General features: G+C 43.8%; 1 protein-coding gene across 4 annotated transcripts in view; it reads right to left on the bottom strand.

Annotated features, from left to right (window-relative positions):
- Nucleotides 1-1,368: 1,368 nt before the first annotated feature.
- CUNH10orf90 (chromosome unknown C10orf90 homolog) overlaps nucleotides 1,369-16,118 on the bottom strand; it is a 142,687-nt gene continuing 127,937 nt past the window's right edge. For all 4 annotated transcript variants that reach the window (XM_085841215.1, XM_021167523.2, XM_029479182.2 and 1 more), the window contains 3 exons: nucleotides 5,249-5,312; nucleotides 1,808-1,907; nucleotides 1,369-1,721 (listed from right to left, as the gene is read on the bottom strand). In XM_085841215.1, coding sequence (XP_085697341.1) covers nucleotides 1,683-1,721; nucleotides 1,808-1,907; nucleotides 5,249-5,312 — 203 coding nt within the window. In that variant the 3' untranslated portion in view covers nucleotides 1,369-1,682. The remainder of the gene's footprint in view (nucleotides 1,722-1,807; nucleotides 1,908-5,248; nucleotides 5,313-16,118) is intronic.

The following is a 16,118-nucleotide window of genomic DNA, read 5'->3' as shown; positions in this document are numbered from 1 at the left end:
GAGAAAGGACCCAAAGAGCTGAAGGGGTTTGCAGCCCCATCGTAGGAACAACAATATGAACTAACCAGTACCCCCAGAAGGTCCCAGGGACTAAACCACCAATCAAAGAATACACATGGTGAGACTCATGGCTCCAGCTGTATATGTAGCAGAGGATGGCCTAGTCGGTCATCAATGGGAAGAGAGGCCCTTGGTTCTGTGAAGGTTCTATGCTCCAGTGTAGAGGAATGCCAGGACCAGGAAGCAGGAGTAGGTGGGTTAATGAGCAGGGGAAGGTGGGAGGGGGTAGGGGATTTTCAGAGGGGAAACCAGGAAATGGAATAACATTTGAAATGTAAATAAAGAAGATATCTAATAAAAACAAACAAACAAAAAGAACCAAACAAACTCAACCATGTTAGCAAATAATCTGTTTTATCACCCCAAATCTGTATCCTTACATATTAAGCTTTGGAACAAAATAAAGACATCATCTTAATATTAATCCCCAATTTTAACGTATTATAAAATACTTTCCAACTTTTTCCCAACTTCAGTAATTTACTTTAAATAAATGGTTGGACTGACTAATTAAAAAAAAAAAAAAAGATGTGCTCCAGAAAGAGAGGACATGTGTGGCAGTCAGATGGATGACAGGACAGGGGTGTCACCAGGGCTCCTGCACCACTCTCTACACCTTCACTGGAGACTCCTACACACTGCCTGGGAAGTCATTTCAGCTTCTTTGCACCAGCTACAGAGAGGCAACATTCCCCACTGGTCATCTGGAAGCACAGGGACTGTCATGGTGGCCAAAGATAGAGGTGAAGGAGACATGGTATCGTCATGGGGTTGTAGGGGGTATTGTCATTACTGATCAGAATACAGGGCAGAGAAATGCTTGCGTTCCAAATAACTGTTTTTATTTCCACGTTGGTTGCAAAAACTAATCTGCTCTCAACTCCACAAATACATATTTAGGAGGAGTGCTTGAAAGAATAAATGAAGAGTAGGTACCAATAGGCCATTTGGTCAAGATAACTTCTGTGCGTGGGTGGTGAAGATGCTGTCAGCTTTACTCAGTCATTCTCCTGGCTCCCACGGAAACAGGTGCTCTGGCTAACCAAGGCAGGCCCTGTGGGTGGGGCAGCAGAGAGGTAGAGGGCTCTTCTGCTTGTTCTGTGTTCTGCCTCTCCATCCGTCCCTCTCAAAATCAGCCTCTGACACTCCAGGATGTGTACAGAACACGAACTTTGACTTTAAATTTCAGAACTGGCAGCCATGGGATTTGAAGTTAAAATGTGGTAGACTTTTGCAAAAAATTTGGAAAAAGAAACATGTCCCTCCCCCCCGCCCCCCCCCCCAAAAAAAAAACCAAGCACACGTGAGTATAAGCTTTCCTGCTTGGGTGGAATTGGTACAATGGAAACTTCAGAAGCAGTGGGTAAAATTCACAAGCCAAGGAAGCTGGAAGGGACTAAGTCGGGTAAGGTGTTGAAGTCCCAGCAATGGACTGCTGATCCATTGCCTGCCGGACTGTTGCTTCTGTTTGGGACATTCAGAAAGTGACATTTCCTTTGTGGGAAAAAGAGAAATCAGGAGTAAAGGTGTCTTGCACGTGTGGAGATAGTGTTAAATGTAACGGTTCATCCAGCGTCGTCGTCAGGTGTTCCCAGATCCAGAGCTAGCAGAGCCTCCTGGGATCAAACTGCATTCCTTTGAAGGAGCTGGTCCAGTAATTGCTGGAGGAGCAAGGGAAACAAAGATGTCAAGTTCTTCAACCGCCTGTGGACCGCCCACCTAGAACCTGCGCCAGGCAGCTAGCTACCTTTTTGAAGACTTCTGCTCGGAGCCGGTTACTCTGTAAGATCATTCTTTTCTTCTGCTCTTCTTTTTTCTTTTTAACTTCCGGCAAATTATTATAGATTCTGAAAGAGACAGAGGACATGGTGAGCCAGCGGTGCCAAGTGTTGGTGTGAGGGGGCAGCCCTGCTTAGTCAGCAGGAAGGAGCCCACAAGTAGCCCTCAGAGGACAGGGAACCCTGTGGAAGAGGAGGAGGAGTCATAGGGGATGCAGGGCACCAGGAAAGCAAGGCCCTCTAAGTCAACTGAGCAAAGCCCATATAAACTCACAGAGACTGAGGCAGCAGGTACCCGGCCTGTGTGAATCTACATGTCCTCTACGTATATATTATAGCTTTCAGTTTAGTATTTCCATGAGAGTGCTGAGTGTGTGAGTGAGTAGATTTCTGATTCTAGTGCCTTCTCTTGGGCTCTTTTCCTGCTGTTGGTTTGTCTTGTCCAACTAGCTTTTTTTTTTTTTAACTTTTATTTTGTTAAAAAAAAAAAATAAAGACAAAAACTTAAAATGAAACAAGTACATTTGTAAACCTAATGAAATTCATAGTGACCCTGAAAAAGAAAAGAACTTCTTTGAGGTCCCAGGACACAGTCACCCTGAGAACAGCATCTCAATGATGCTTCCTGGGCCGTGCAGCAGGCAAGCCGGGAGGCCAGGCATCTGCGTGGAAATCACCTCTCAGCCTGCATTACCCAACTGGTTTTGCTATTCTGAATGTCAAAATTCTCTACAGAGTCCCAATTTTGCCGTCCAATTTTCGACTTCCTGTGACTTGATGAATGGCAGCAGCAAGAATCATAGATTGGAGAAAAAAAAAATGCTTGCTTCTCTTAGCGCATGGCACGTCTCTGATTAAGCTGATTCTAAGTACACTCCAGACTCAAGTATTTTGTCCTTGTCCCCACGTAAAATTATGATCTTCTGAGTTATCAGTGTGGCCTAAGAGACCCTTGTCTGGAAGGTTGTTTCCGCCTCCTCAACACAAACTCTTTAGGTACTGATGCCAATTGGTTTTTCTCCAATACAATGGATTCACTACATCCTGAGCCTATAGGTTCCTGAGCTATACAAGGCTCTCAGTTCAAACATCTCTTTCTCATTTTCTCTCATGTATGAAGTCAGATGATTTGAGATTTCCTGCCCTTATAAGCATGAACACAAAGTATGGAAGAATAATGACAATATCAGTGGTTGACATCTTGGTGACTGAGCATCAGGGTAATCACACTCAATGCTCATGATAGCTGGAAGTAGCAGCTAGGGGGACTTTGTCATACAACAAAGAACATGAGTTCCAGCAGGATGGAGAAAGCAGGGTAAAGCCCCTTGGGTGACTAACAGTGGGCCAGCATTGGAACCTCAAGCGTTCAAGTGGAACGCTTCTTACTTAACTGTGAAGCACTGTGTTCCAACTACACAGCACACAGCTAATCATGGAATCCTGAGTGGCCTGTACTCTGACAGAGCCTAGCACACTGTGGGTCTTAGTGAGGGTTATGCAAATGTGTGAATAAAGAAACACGCCTTTGCTTCACGTGAGAGTGACTGAAACAAGGAGCGAGAGAAAACCACAAGGGAACTGGTCTCAAAGCCCTCGGGTGGGCAGTTCCCGAGATCCACAGACCATCCTTCCTGGAGATGACCACCCGACTCAACTGGGAAGTTGAAACAAAAGCTTCCACATCCCACCTCTGGTCCTGCACTGTTTCCTCAGATGAGATCTGATATATAATAGTTTAACCCCACAAAGACACTGCACAGGCAGTCAAAAACAAGGACAGACATCTGCATCTTGGGAACGCTTACAGATGATGCCAGAAAATGACAAGATACAGAAGAAAAGGCATGCATAGCACAACACTGTGCATGGTTGAAGACCGGGTGCCTGCGTAATGTACCAACGGGAGGCTTTTAAGGGGAAGAGAAAGGAGACCGACTATGAGCAGATAGGTCTGGGGCCAAGCAAAGAAGAGCTGGCTACTTGGTCTTGAGGGAACTTCAGCTTAACCCCTATTGCTTGATCTGAATAAAAATATAACCAACATCATCCATGACAAGGGACACAAAGAAAAAGCAGTTTTGGGTGACTGTGGAAAGCTGGGATCGGTGCCTACCCAGGTATGTTCCACAGAGCAAAGAGATCCAATTGCTTGGTCCTCCTGAGGAGGCCAGTTAAGGACAACCACAGGCTGTGAATCTAGCTTCACGTAGCTTACTGGTCATCTTCAAACATCAGCGTTTCCTTTAGAGACTTGCCCGGACAGAACTCTGTCTTCTTATCACTTCTTTGAAGTCCATTATTTAAATTGCTTCATCTTGTAATAGCAGTTTTAGGTTTGGGGATCAAGAAGGGAAGGTTGTTGTTGTTGCTGCTGGTTGTGGAGAACACTTTTTGTTGCAAGCCGTATACAACTTTTCACTTATCAAACAGCAAGTCTTCAAATGCAGGGACTGACCGCTTATAAGCCCGGTTAGAATGCGGGGGAGTCATGTCATTAATGGTGTGCCCCCATTTCTTATTTTCTTACATTCAGAGAGGTTCCCTGTAGGTAACCAAAGTTACTTAATTATCCCGGAAACAACATAATCACAGTAAAAGCAGAGATTTACGGTCCGGAGTGGGGGCAAAATTATTCTTCCTATTTCGTTGGTGTCTCTGTGTGCACTATCAATTTGATTTAATTACTATAATCTCTCCCAGGGCTAGGTACTTTATTACCACTTAATGACATTTTATGTGTGTGAACGTGGTCAACCCTGCTGAGCTTTTGTGTCCTGGTTAAGGAGCCAGGTCCCGAGGAAGAATGGTAGCCTTTGTGTGTCCCAGGGTGCTAAGAGTTAGTGGGAGTCTTGAATGGTGACTGGTCAGGCAAAGCGGGGAGAACCCTGGCAGCCCCTACCAAGACTGCCAGAGACAGACCTGCCAGAAAAGCCACTTTGTGCCCCCTCCGAGGCCCCTCTGGCCACATGCTTTGCCAGCTTCCAGCTTGGAAGCTTTTCCTCGGGACTGCCACAGTCAAGGTCCTCCAGAAAAAAAAGGGGTTCTTGCTTCCTCGTAAAATTACTTTCAAAGGTACAACCGCACATGGCTCCCGCCCAGAGCCACGGGGCAAATGCACGGAAGAGTTCCAGTTCAGAATCTGCTGATCACTTAGGGACCAATTATGGGCCTGCTCCTGAATCCAAGACCTACCACTTTCCTAAAGTTGGTCCAAGAGCAGCATAAACATTCCGTGGCACAGTTCGACAACTTTGCTCACCTCAGCCAGATCTTCAGATCAGCAGCCAAGGAGACCCAGCACTTAAATATAGGGCTGGAAGCCCTGGCCCAAGGGACAGCATCTGGGCCCTTCAAGCTCCCCAAACCTCTCTCCAGCAATTTCCATACTTCCCACAATAGCCAAGTACCTTTTAGATCTCATATGCATCTCCTTCTCTGAAATGCATCTTTCTTTGGGTTTGAACAAGTTATCTGGAAGAAATAGAAAAAGGATTAATTTTAGGAGATACAGAATAGCACAATGTATGGAGCAACCCTGAGGGAGAGCCAGAACATTCTCTGTGGTTGTTAACCCTCCTCCAAGCTACATCCTGAGACAAATACTGTGGGTTCCAATTGACCATCCAGTAGCTGGCCTCAGCAACAGTTAAATAGAGTGGAAGCACATGCCCTAATCTTTTAGTTGTGAACTTGACACAATCTAGAATCACCGAGGAAGAAAGTCTTCATGAGGGATTATGTACATCAGGCTGGCCTGTGGACATGACTGAGATGGGGTTGTCTGGATTGCTAATTGAAGTAGGAAGGCCCATACTGAAGCAGACTGGTATCATTTCATGGCTGGGCCCTGAACTTGTTAAGAGCTCTGGCTGCTCTTGCAGAGGACTCAGATTCAGTTCTACAGGGTGGCTCACAGCTATTTGTTAACTCCAATTTCAAAGGATCTGATACTTCTGGCTTTTGTGGACATCACACATACATATGGTAGACATGTTCAGACAGACATTCATATGTATAAGGTAAAAGCAAATCTTTAGAAAAATAGAAAAAAAGTCTAGCTAAGTACTATACATACAAGCAAGCAAGGGTTCCTGAATTTATTCTCTGTCTGCTCTTGACTTTGGCTTCTCCCAATAATAGACTGAAATTTGGAACTATAAGACTTATATGCCCTTCCTTTCCTTACATCACTGTTTTGTTTTGTTTTGTTTTGTTTTGTTTTGTTTTGTTTTGTTTTGTTTTGTTTTGTGGAGACAGGGTTTCTCTGTAAAGCCCTGGCTGTCCTGAAACTCACTCTGTAGACCAGGCTGGCCTCGAACTCAGAAATACGCCTGCCTCTGCCTCCCAAGTGCTGGGATTAAAGGCATGCGCCACCACTGCCCGGCCTACATCACCTCTTGATAGGATATTTTATGAGAGTACATGAACTACTGCACAGAGCGCTGCCCCACCAAACACTTCTTTTAGCAGGAAGAAGTCATGTCTTGGTGAAGTGACAAGTGTGAGAGCACTGCTCAAGGGAAAACTTTATACACTAGGTTCAGAGGGTTCTAAAGACAGGGAGACTTCCCAACCACCCCTAGAATATTCTGAAAGGGAAGGTCTAGCTCCTGCCTGCAGTTCTTCAGCAAGGAGACTCAGAGATTCTACCTCTGTAATATGAATGGCCTCTTAGACCCTTTAAAGCCTAGAGGAGTCATGGACAAGTCACATATACTAGTGCCCTTTGACTAAAAAAAGTACACTAGAGTAGGCATGAAATCATGACATTGTTTCTGTATTTTGTTTTGTTTTTTAAAGTTTAAGTGCATGTTAATGGTTAGCTTCAATTATCAACTGGACAAAATTTAGTATCACCTGGGAAGAAAGGCTCAATGAACGACTGTTTACATTGGATTGGCCTTTGGGCTTGCCTGTGGTGGGTTGAACTAATTATGTTAACGGATGTGGGAAGACCTAGTCCACTGTGGGTGGCACCATTCCCTATTCAGGGTATTCTGAATTGTATGGGAGTGAAGAAATCCAACTGTGCACAGACAAAACAAACAAGCTGTGATATGAGCAGCTGTTTGAAATTCCTGCTTTGATTTCTCCATAGTGATAAACTGTAAGGTAGAATAAACCCTGTTCTCCCTCAAGTTGCTTTTTGTCAGGGTAGTCTATTACAGTAAAAATACAAGTAGAACAGTGTGTGTGTGTATAATATATACATTATACACAAAATCTTTATCTTTAATAATATCTTTAAAATGGTATATCTAAAAAATTCTTTCTACCATTTACAACACCTGAAAAAGCAGTGACTTTGGAATGCCCATGAGACTTTCAGCCTTAATTTAGTCAAGGGTGTGGTTCAAATAGTTCTCCTAGAGTCCTAACGCAATGGGTTATATCTGAGCAGCTGTTGTGCTTTCTGGAAAGCCTAGACAACCCTAAGGAGTCAGGCTTCCATGAAGGTACAGGAAGACAGGGCTATTAAGGAATGGACAATAAAACACAGTTACTGGTTCACAGTGTGGAATACATCTTTGTGGATCAGCTTGCAGCCTGTCCTATCAGTCATTAAAGAAAGGACTATGATATTTTTATGATTACAAGTGCAGTTTGTAATGGTTTTATCCATCCCACTCCATGACATGGTGTTTAAGAGGGGACCGTTCAGAAAGTTGGCGGCTGTGAGGAGAGAAGACAGCAAAACAGGATGCAGTGAGGCACAGGTCCTCCTGGTGCCTCACCCTAAGTTCCACCCAAGTCAGGGCTCCTGGAACATCCCAGAATGAACCAACAGAGTTCCAGGTAAGTCTGTCTGGATCCTGGTCATTGTGCATATTCAAATATGTGCATAATTGGAGACTTCCCTCAAGAGAAGGAGAGAAGACTTTAAGCAGAGTCTCAAACCCAATTTTGAATTAGCATTCTTTAGGAGCTACAGGAGGCCAGGGTGGAGCCAGTGTAGACAGCCAAAGGCATGGTGTCCTGGGGGGATCAAAACATTGTAAACTGTACTTGTAAGACTTTTCACAATCTCCAATTAACTGTATATGATCTATTCTGGAAACCAGCCATTCATTTTCTCCTCCGTCTGTTTCTTTAGAGCACCTGATACCACAATTGAGCTTTGGTTCTATTTCCAAGAGGAAACAAAAGGTACTGTGGGCCACCTGACACTTCCAGGGCTCTTGTTTTTGGAACTGTTTTTAGCACCGTGAGAGCAGAATGTGGGATCCTGGACCCAGCAGTTCAATGGGCACAAAACAAGCAGGTCTATATCCAAGAAACCACAATGCTGGGGGGGGGGGGGGCGAGGGAGTGTCACCTCGGCTGTGGGGGAGGTGGCTGCTATGGATTTTGAGTCTGCTTAATATCACCAAGCCCATCTGATAAATGGGATATGTGCTCTGCAGCTTGGCCAGGAGAAGAGAGGCAGAAGGCAGAGGGTACACCTCCCTGGAGGGAGGGAACGAAGGGAAGCATTCAGAGTGGCTCCAAGATCACTCAAGTGGAAAGACTCCACCTGCCTTGAGCAGTGTTTTAGTTTCACTTTTGTCACTGTCATAAAATATCCTGACAAAAGCAAACTTAGAGGAGAAGGGGTTCATTTGGCTTACAGTTCCAGGACAGTCCCTCATTTCAGGCATGCCAAGGCAAGAACTTGAGGCAGCAGGTCAGATGCATCGTCAAAAGCAGAGGAAGAAAGAATAAAGGCTTGTTTGCTTACTGCTCAACTAGATTTCTCTACTCTTACTTCCAGGGCCCTAAACAATCCAGGGATGATACTACTTGCTTTCAGGCTGGGTCTTTCCACATCAATTAAGATAATTAGACAAGCCTAAACACACACACACACACACACACTCTAGATAAACCCCTCACTTAGACGCTCTTCCCCGAGTGGTCACGATGATTCTGTCTGCCCTTGCAGAAGCTTCCTTCTGTGGCCTCAGTCTTCCTCCCATTCCCATGGCATGCTCATGATGCTTGGCATTGTCGGGCTGCTGTTCGTTAGTTTTCAAAAGGTGAGTTTTACCTGCCTGTCAGGTTCACTGTAGACCAGTGAGAAGCAGGACTGGGTTCCAGCCCCTATTAGCCTAGTGTGATCCACATGTACTCTGGACCCCAATACACTGTAGCCAAGTGGTAAGTACAGGATTTGCTTTTTGAGGACTAGGAACAAGTGTTCTTCCATTTCTCATGAGATCAATCCCAATTTCATTCCCCACACACTCTTTCCTTTTATAGCTCTTCAAGGATTTGGTGTGACTCATGGGGAATTCATTTAATGGGGTGTATTTTCTTACATGTCTGCCGTTTGCTCATGTGGTTGAATGCTTGGTGGTACTTTTGGAGGTGGGGTCTTGCTGGAGGAGATGGGATGCTAGAGGGCTGGCCTTGAACTTTCTATAGCCTGACTTCACTTCCTGTTGGATCTCTACTTCCCAATCCACCCAGAAAAAAGCAAACCACCTCTCTTTCTTACCACCACAACTGTGAGCTGATTCTGCTGATGTGCATCCTCTACAATGATGGTCTGTATCCCCCAACTGAAAGCCACAATACACCCTTCCTCTCTTATATTGATTTGTCAGCTGTTTAGTCTCAGCAAAGAGAAGCCCTTTCTGTATGTGCTTTGCTCAAAGATATGGGAAAACCCCATGTGCTCAGACCTGCTTACAGAAGTTCTACTTTTATAAAACTCAGACTGGTGAGAATCATGTTCAACCCCCTTCTGGATCTTTCATGGATTTTCTTAGAGCTGTATATAGTCTGGGTTCTTTGGAGGAAAAAAGAATACAACTATATCTACTCCATTATCAGTGAAATGGAGGGGACTTTTCATCAGTAAAATTAGGAAGGTAATCTATAATCTAGAACACACACACACCAGGCCCTCCTTCTGATTTCATTTGGCAAGGTCAGGCTTCCTTAAGCCCTTGTCTGTTTCAAAGTCAACAAGCAACTAGGTACCAAGTCCTCCAAGCTTCTGAGGCGGCTCTTGTAAAACCCAAGTCACCAAATCCCATTAATTTGTATAAACACAGAAAGGTATTTATTGCAATTTCGACATCAATTGTGTGTGAGCACATACGGGGACAGGTGACCTCAGCGTGCAGCCTCTTGACGGTGTCCTGTCACCAGGAAGCAGCCAGGACCACCCTGATGCCAGTACAGCTGGTTGCTTGGGAATTCGAGCTCTTCCCCTCCTGAAAAGCTTTACAGCGCCTATGGGCTGGCAAAGCTTCCACCTCCCTCTGCAGTCATCTATGTGATAATCAACCCTTCAAGATCCATCTCAACAACAAACTCCCAGGAGCCTTTCCTTGGCCACCCTGGGCTCTTGAAAGAATGTTTTAGACATGTGCTTCTCCAAAGGAATACTCAAACCAAGCTCTGCCTTCTGGATCACAGCAGAACCAATAAGCTGCCCTGCAAGTAGATGCTTGGTCTGTACCTCCTTAAGTCTTCTATAAAAAAGTATTAAGGACTGGCCTTTTCATAAAGAGTGAAAATGTGGTGTGTTCTAGGGTACCTTGATTTGCATAGATTCTAAGACCACAGGGTTGGTCATTGATTTCAGCTAAGCAGCTGACTGGAGCCATCACATGGTTTCTGAGATTCAGCTAAGAGATTCAGCTAATTTCTACCACATTCATCATGTCTTTCTACCTCTCCACTGTGGAACCTCTAGTTCATCTGAAGTGGGCAATAGAGGGCTGACTTATCTTGGGCTAATGAGAACTTCTGAAATTAACCACATAACAGCTTAGTGAAGATTAGTGTTGACTAAATTTCTGTGATGAGAAATGCTTGTGCTAGGTTTTCTAAAGTGTCTCACCTCTCTCACACCCTGCCCTGCTTAAGTGAAATCCTGTCCCTGCTGACAGCTACACTTGGTGACCACCTTGATCTAGGGCTGTGGGAGGTAGGTGGGAGCCCCAGAGAGGCTGTGGTGATTTTGAAACAAAGCTGTGTACCCACTATCATACAAACACCTGAGAGAGTATGACAAGGTACTGCAGCTCTCCACTCCTGGACAAAAGGAAAAAATAATCCCAAGGGGGTCTCCAGAAAACAAATGTGAGGTATAAGATGGCGAAGAAGTTCCAGGGGGACATGGAAACCATTCTGTCCCCAGAGAGTCACCCTCAAGCTGAGAGCAGGGCCACCATCTCAGCGGTTAGGTGGAAGGGAGTGAAGGACTAAGTTGAAGGGTCCTTTGGGAAGGCTGAATGAAAGGGACCATGCTAACTGAGGCAGCCAGGAACACACCTTCTGGGAAGACCTTGCTGCAGTGGCCATGAGAGGACTCTGAAGCCACATATAAAGAACATTGAGATTACACACACACACACACACACACACATACACACACACACACACACACACACATATATATATATATATATATATATATATATATATAATTTTTTGGAGAGAAATGAGTTCTCTATGTGCTTTATAGCTATCCTGCTCTAGTTCTGGAACCCATGAGCACCATCATTGTCATCCATTTCCTGACACCACAGAGGTCCTCTCAGATAGGATTCTAGACTTGAATTACAGCTGTCTGCCTGCCTCCTTTCCCCAAAGTGGCATAAGCTTCCAAGACAAGGAGGGTCTCTTTTCTATCCATCTATACTGCCCAGGTCAGCACCCCTTTCCCTCCCTGTCCACACTCTACACCTCTAACGGGAAAACATAAGATGCCCCAGGTTGATACTTCCTGCCTAGCCCAGCAAGGGACAAAGGGATCAAGCAATCTTCATTAGTTCCCTCTAAAAGCCAGAGGGATTACCAAAGAGGACTAGCCTAAAGAGTGCCAAGGACACATGGGTCCATGAACCACATTTACAGAAATCACATTAACTAGTGTTGGCAACAACAGAGGCTGCCAAACTAAACCAGATCACTATTTGCATTGAGCCTAGGAGGCCCAAAGTAAACTCCAAAGGGTGTCAACATCCAAAGAAAACTATATGCCTGTTGTCCCCTGGAGCTTCCACAATGTTTAGGAAACAGAAGGAACTCCACTTGGAAGATGGGCTGCTTCACTGGGCCTTAAAAATTTAATGACCTCCAATTCTTAATGATCTAACTCAACAAGACAGGGAATCCTATATAAAGGTAATATAAGCATGCATAAATTAAATATTATGCTTTTATGATGTACACAGTGTCATTTGTTTGTCTTGTGTGTCTAATAGCTAAGTCTAACTTGTGCTGGACCCATGTTACTGTGGCAGAAGGTAGTGTGAAGGATAAGAAACAAGTCAAGTTCTCCTGTGGGCTTTACAGCATTGAGACAGGAATGCCAGACCAAGGATGCTCAACTGAATTGGCACTTACAATGAATAACAAAGCCCTTATAGACATCTTAGATGCTGCATGGAACCTAATCATTTGAGGAGTTTACTGTGGTTCATCTGAAATGCCACTCCAAGATAGATAATGTGAGAGTTAAGTATTGATACAGACTGCAGATGCAATGTGACCGGTTACTTCCAGCTCTACCACCATGCCCCACACCCCGGCATAATGGCTGCACTCCTAGACTGATGAGCCTGTCCTTCCTGGAGCTTCTTTTCTCATGTATTTGATCACAGGAATGAGGAAAGTAACAAACACACCAGTATTCAACATTTCCATTAGTTGAATCTAGAAGCTGTGCTTTGTGTGATCATGGAAGCTCTGGATGCCATGACAACACAGCATCAGGGCTCCATGTGAATGGGAAATAGCCTATGTGAGGTCTCTGTCATCCGTTCTTCCAGCTCCTGGTCATTTTGTCCGCTCAAGTTCTGTTCTTTCTGGCAGGCTTCTCTATCTTTTCTGTGCTTATTTCATAGCATACCATCTTTCCAGGGCTCTGTGACAGGTTCTTCATATTCCAGAAGATGTCATGCTGGGCACCATCATAGATAGCAAGGAGCCAGCATGGATACAGTTCTAGGCCACTTTCCAGAATGAAGCAAAGCCAGTCACTGATAGAAACAGGCTCCACACTGTCTGCTGCCCAGACAGTCCCAAGGGCTCCAGCCCTCACTTCCAGGTATTGGGGGACCAAAGCATCACAGGCAGACAATAGACACACTTCGCACTGTTCTAAATTTCCAAGGAAAAAATGGAAAATTGCAGCTCCAGTTGGGGCTTCTTTAGTAACTATAATGGATATGAGCAAACAAATAAACAACAAATCACAGAACAGTATTTTCAAAGTGAACTTTTGAAACAGACCAAGGCTAAAGATGTTTAGGGGAAAATAAGATGAAATAGATTTAAACACTTTACTGTAGGACTTGGAAGTGCCTTTAACATCCCTGGGAGTTTTGAACTTCGGCGGGAAAACAGGATGAGGAGCACAAATGCTTGTTAAAAGAACTCTAAGAGACATGGGTCCTGCTCTGGAACTGTGAGGAGCACTGGACTAGAAGGCACTGAGAAAAATCAAAAGCCAACTACAGTACACTAACCATCAGAGTTCATCTGCATTTTCCAAAATTATCAGTGCCCATTGAATGAGATTTAATCTTCACCATAAAATAAAATCTGGCTAGATATGGTGATGCACCTGTAATCTTAGAACTGAAGAAGCTGGAGCTGGAGGACTGCCATGAGTTCAATGCCAGCCTAGGCTACAGAAGACCAGGTCAGTCAAAGCTATAGAGGAAAATTTATCATGTAATGATCTAACCATCACATGTGCATGCATCAATACAAAGCAAGGAAAAATGAAAATCCAAGGAAGCGCACCCTTACAAAGAATGCAACCATTGTCCAGCAGCTGACAACAAAGACTCAGAGACCTAAAGAAATCCCTTGAAAAGGAGTTGAAGGAATTGTACAATAGTTTAAGAGAACACAAAGAAACAGCTCAATGAAATTAGGAAAACAACAAATGAACAAAATAAAGAGTTTATCAGATTGAAATGTTCTTTTAAAAGAGGGGAGCTCTGTAATTATGAAGCTAAAGACTACCATAAATGAAATGAAAAATGTAATAGTCAGACTTAGCAAACAGAAGAAAGAATCTGAACTCCAAAATGGAATACTTAGATCTACCTAGTCATAGAAATAAATATAAGAGAATAGAGAAAGTCTACATGTTTTAGGAGACATCATTAAAACACCTAAAAATGTTGTATCACAAGATTCTAAGAAGAGAAAGACAAGTAGATAGCGTTTATTTAAAGAAACAAAGCTAAAAGTCTGGGGAAAGATATAAACACCTAAGTACAGTGATCTCAAAGGCTTCCAGTCAGACTCAACTCCCCAAACCCAACCTAAGATCTTAGAAGTAAACAGAGAAAGAAGATTCCTGCACTTCACCGAGCCATCAGATCTCTCATCCGAAAGATCGATTGCCAAGAGGCAACGGATTGACATATTCCAAAGGCTAAAAGAGAAACCTCAGATAACCCCCTCCCAAACAAAACAAAGACAAAAACAAAACAAAAACCAACAAAAATTTGCTAACCCAATATACTTTACTGGACAAAGCAGTCTAGAAATAAATGCATAAGTGCTTCCCTTGAATAAGTTCACTCACCCTGCTTTGCAAGAAATGGCGAAGGACATTCTTCACCAGCAGAAACAAAAGGCTTCAAACTGGTCATGGAAAAACGCATGGCGTGAGAATCACTGAGAAAGCACCAAAGGCAGCACAAATCAGCATATTCTAATGCCATAATGTTGCAGTCAAACTGATCCATGCCTCTAATAGAGTTCATTAAAAATATAGCTAATCTAAGGAAAATGCAATATAAAATATGTAAATTATTACACACACACCAAAAACCCAACCTGGTAGTGATGAAGTAAAAATATTAGCTGAGTGGAAGTGGCTCATTGCCTTTAATCCCAACACTTGAGAGGCAGAGTCAGGCAGATCTTTGTAAGTTTGAGTTCATCAAGGCCAGCCTTGTCTACAGAGTGAGTCCCTGGACAGCCAGGGCTACACAGAGAAACTATATATATATATATATGTGTGTGTGTGTGTGTATATGTGTGTGTGTATATATATCACATACATACATACATACACACACATGTATATATATATACACAGCTGGGAGGGTTCTTTGGGGGTAGATATTTCTGAGACATCTCAATCTTCCCATCCCATATCCCAAGTATTGAGATTATACCAGGGGCCCTTAAGCTTCATAAATACATAGTTCTTATATTTAAGTAAAATTGAATTATTATTAGTTTAAGCAGCTTGTTATAAGAGTAAGAGTTGGGTAACGACATTGAAAGCCGCTCAGTAGATGTGAGAAGTAGAAAGGAATCAGTGGCGGCTATACCTACAGATCAGTGTGTCAGCACTCGTCAGAGAAGCTGCTTCTTGCAGTAGACGGAAACTCACAGGGAGACCCACAACTGGTCAGTATGCAGAGTAAGAGTGCTCATCTCTAAATGGGACAACTAGATATCTCACCTCTCCCTTGAAGGCCCAGGTATCTATGTAAAAGAGGGGGCAGGAAAATGGTCAGAGCCAGAGGTAGAGAATGACTTTAAGGAAACAAGCCAGGAGAGGTGGACCCAAGGAACTATTGATAGTTAATGAGCTATTGCTATTTGCTTGCTGCTTGGGAAGGGAAAGTTAATTACTCCAATGAAGTAACATTTGGTATATTAACTACACTCCAAGGCAGGCCCCGCATCCAGTAGTAGTCAGCCAATACAAACGAACTTGATGGGTTTAAAAGGTACACAGGCATAGACGTAGATGCAGATGCAGACGAACACACAGGTTGGATGTGTAGGGACATGGGTGGCATTGGGAGGAGGATGAAAATGACCATTATGGAATTTTCGAAGAATAGGTGGAATGTTATTCAAAAACAAAAAGGAGTAAAGTCCTGTAGTGAGAATTTGGATTTCTTTAAAAATACAGATATGTTATGTGAATATGTCTTTGTTTCAAGCCAGGTGTAAAATATGGGGCTACCTCACTGTTTACAGTAGCTCACTCTCCTTTGTCTCATGCTCTGGCAGGGGCATGATTTTGCCAGCTGAAGATAGTTTACTTTTCAGAGGGTATAAAAATGTTAGAGCCCCGCTGGACATGGTGGTGCACACCTTTAATCCCAGCACTTGGGATGCAGAGGCAGGCGGATTTCTGAGTTCGAGGCCAGCCTGGTCTAGAGTGAGTTCCAGGACAGCCAGGGATACACAGAGAAACCCTGTCTCAAAAAACAAAAAACCAAACCAAACCAAAACAAAACAAAACAAAAATGTTAGAGCCCCAAGAGAGTTGCGGCTGCTGTTCCCTGCCTG

The sequence above is a fragment of the Mus caroli genome, unplaced genomic scaffold, assembly GCF_978045245.1.
Source record: "Mus caroli unplaced genomic scaffold, Mus_caroli_1 scaffold_8, whole genome shotgun sequence".
NCBI lineage: Eukaryota > Metazoa > Chordata > Mammalia > Rodentia > Muridae > Mus > Mus caroli.
The sequence above is the reverse complement of the archived record's forward strand: the minus strand, read 5'-3'. Positions and strand labels throughout refer to the sequence as shown.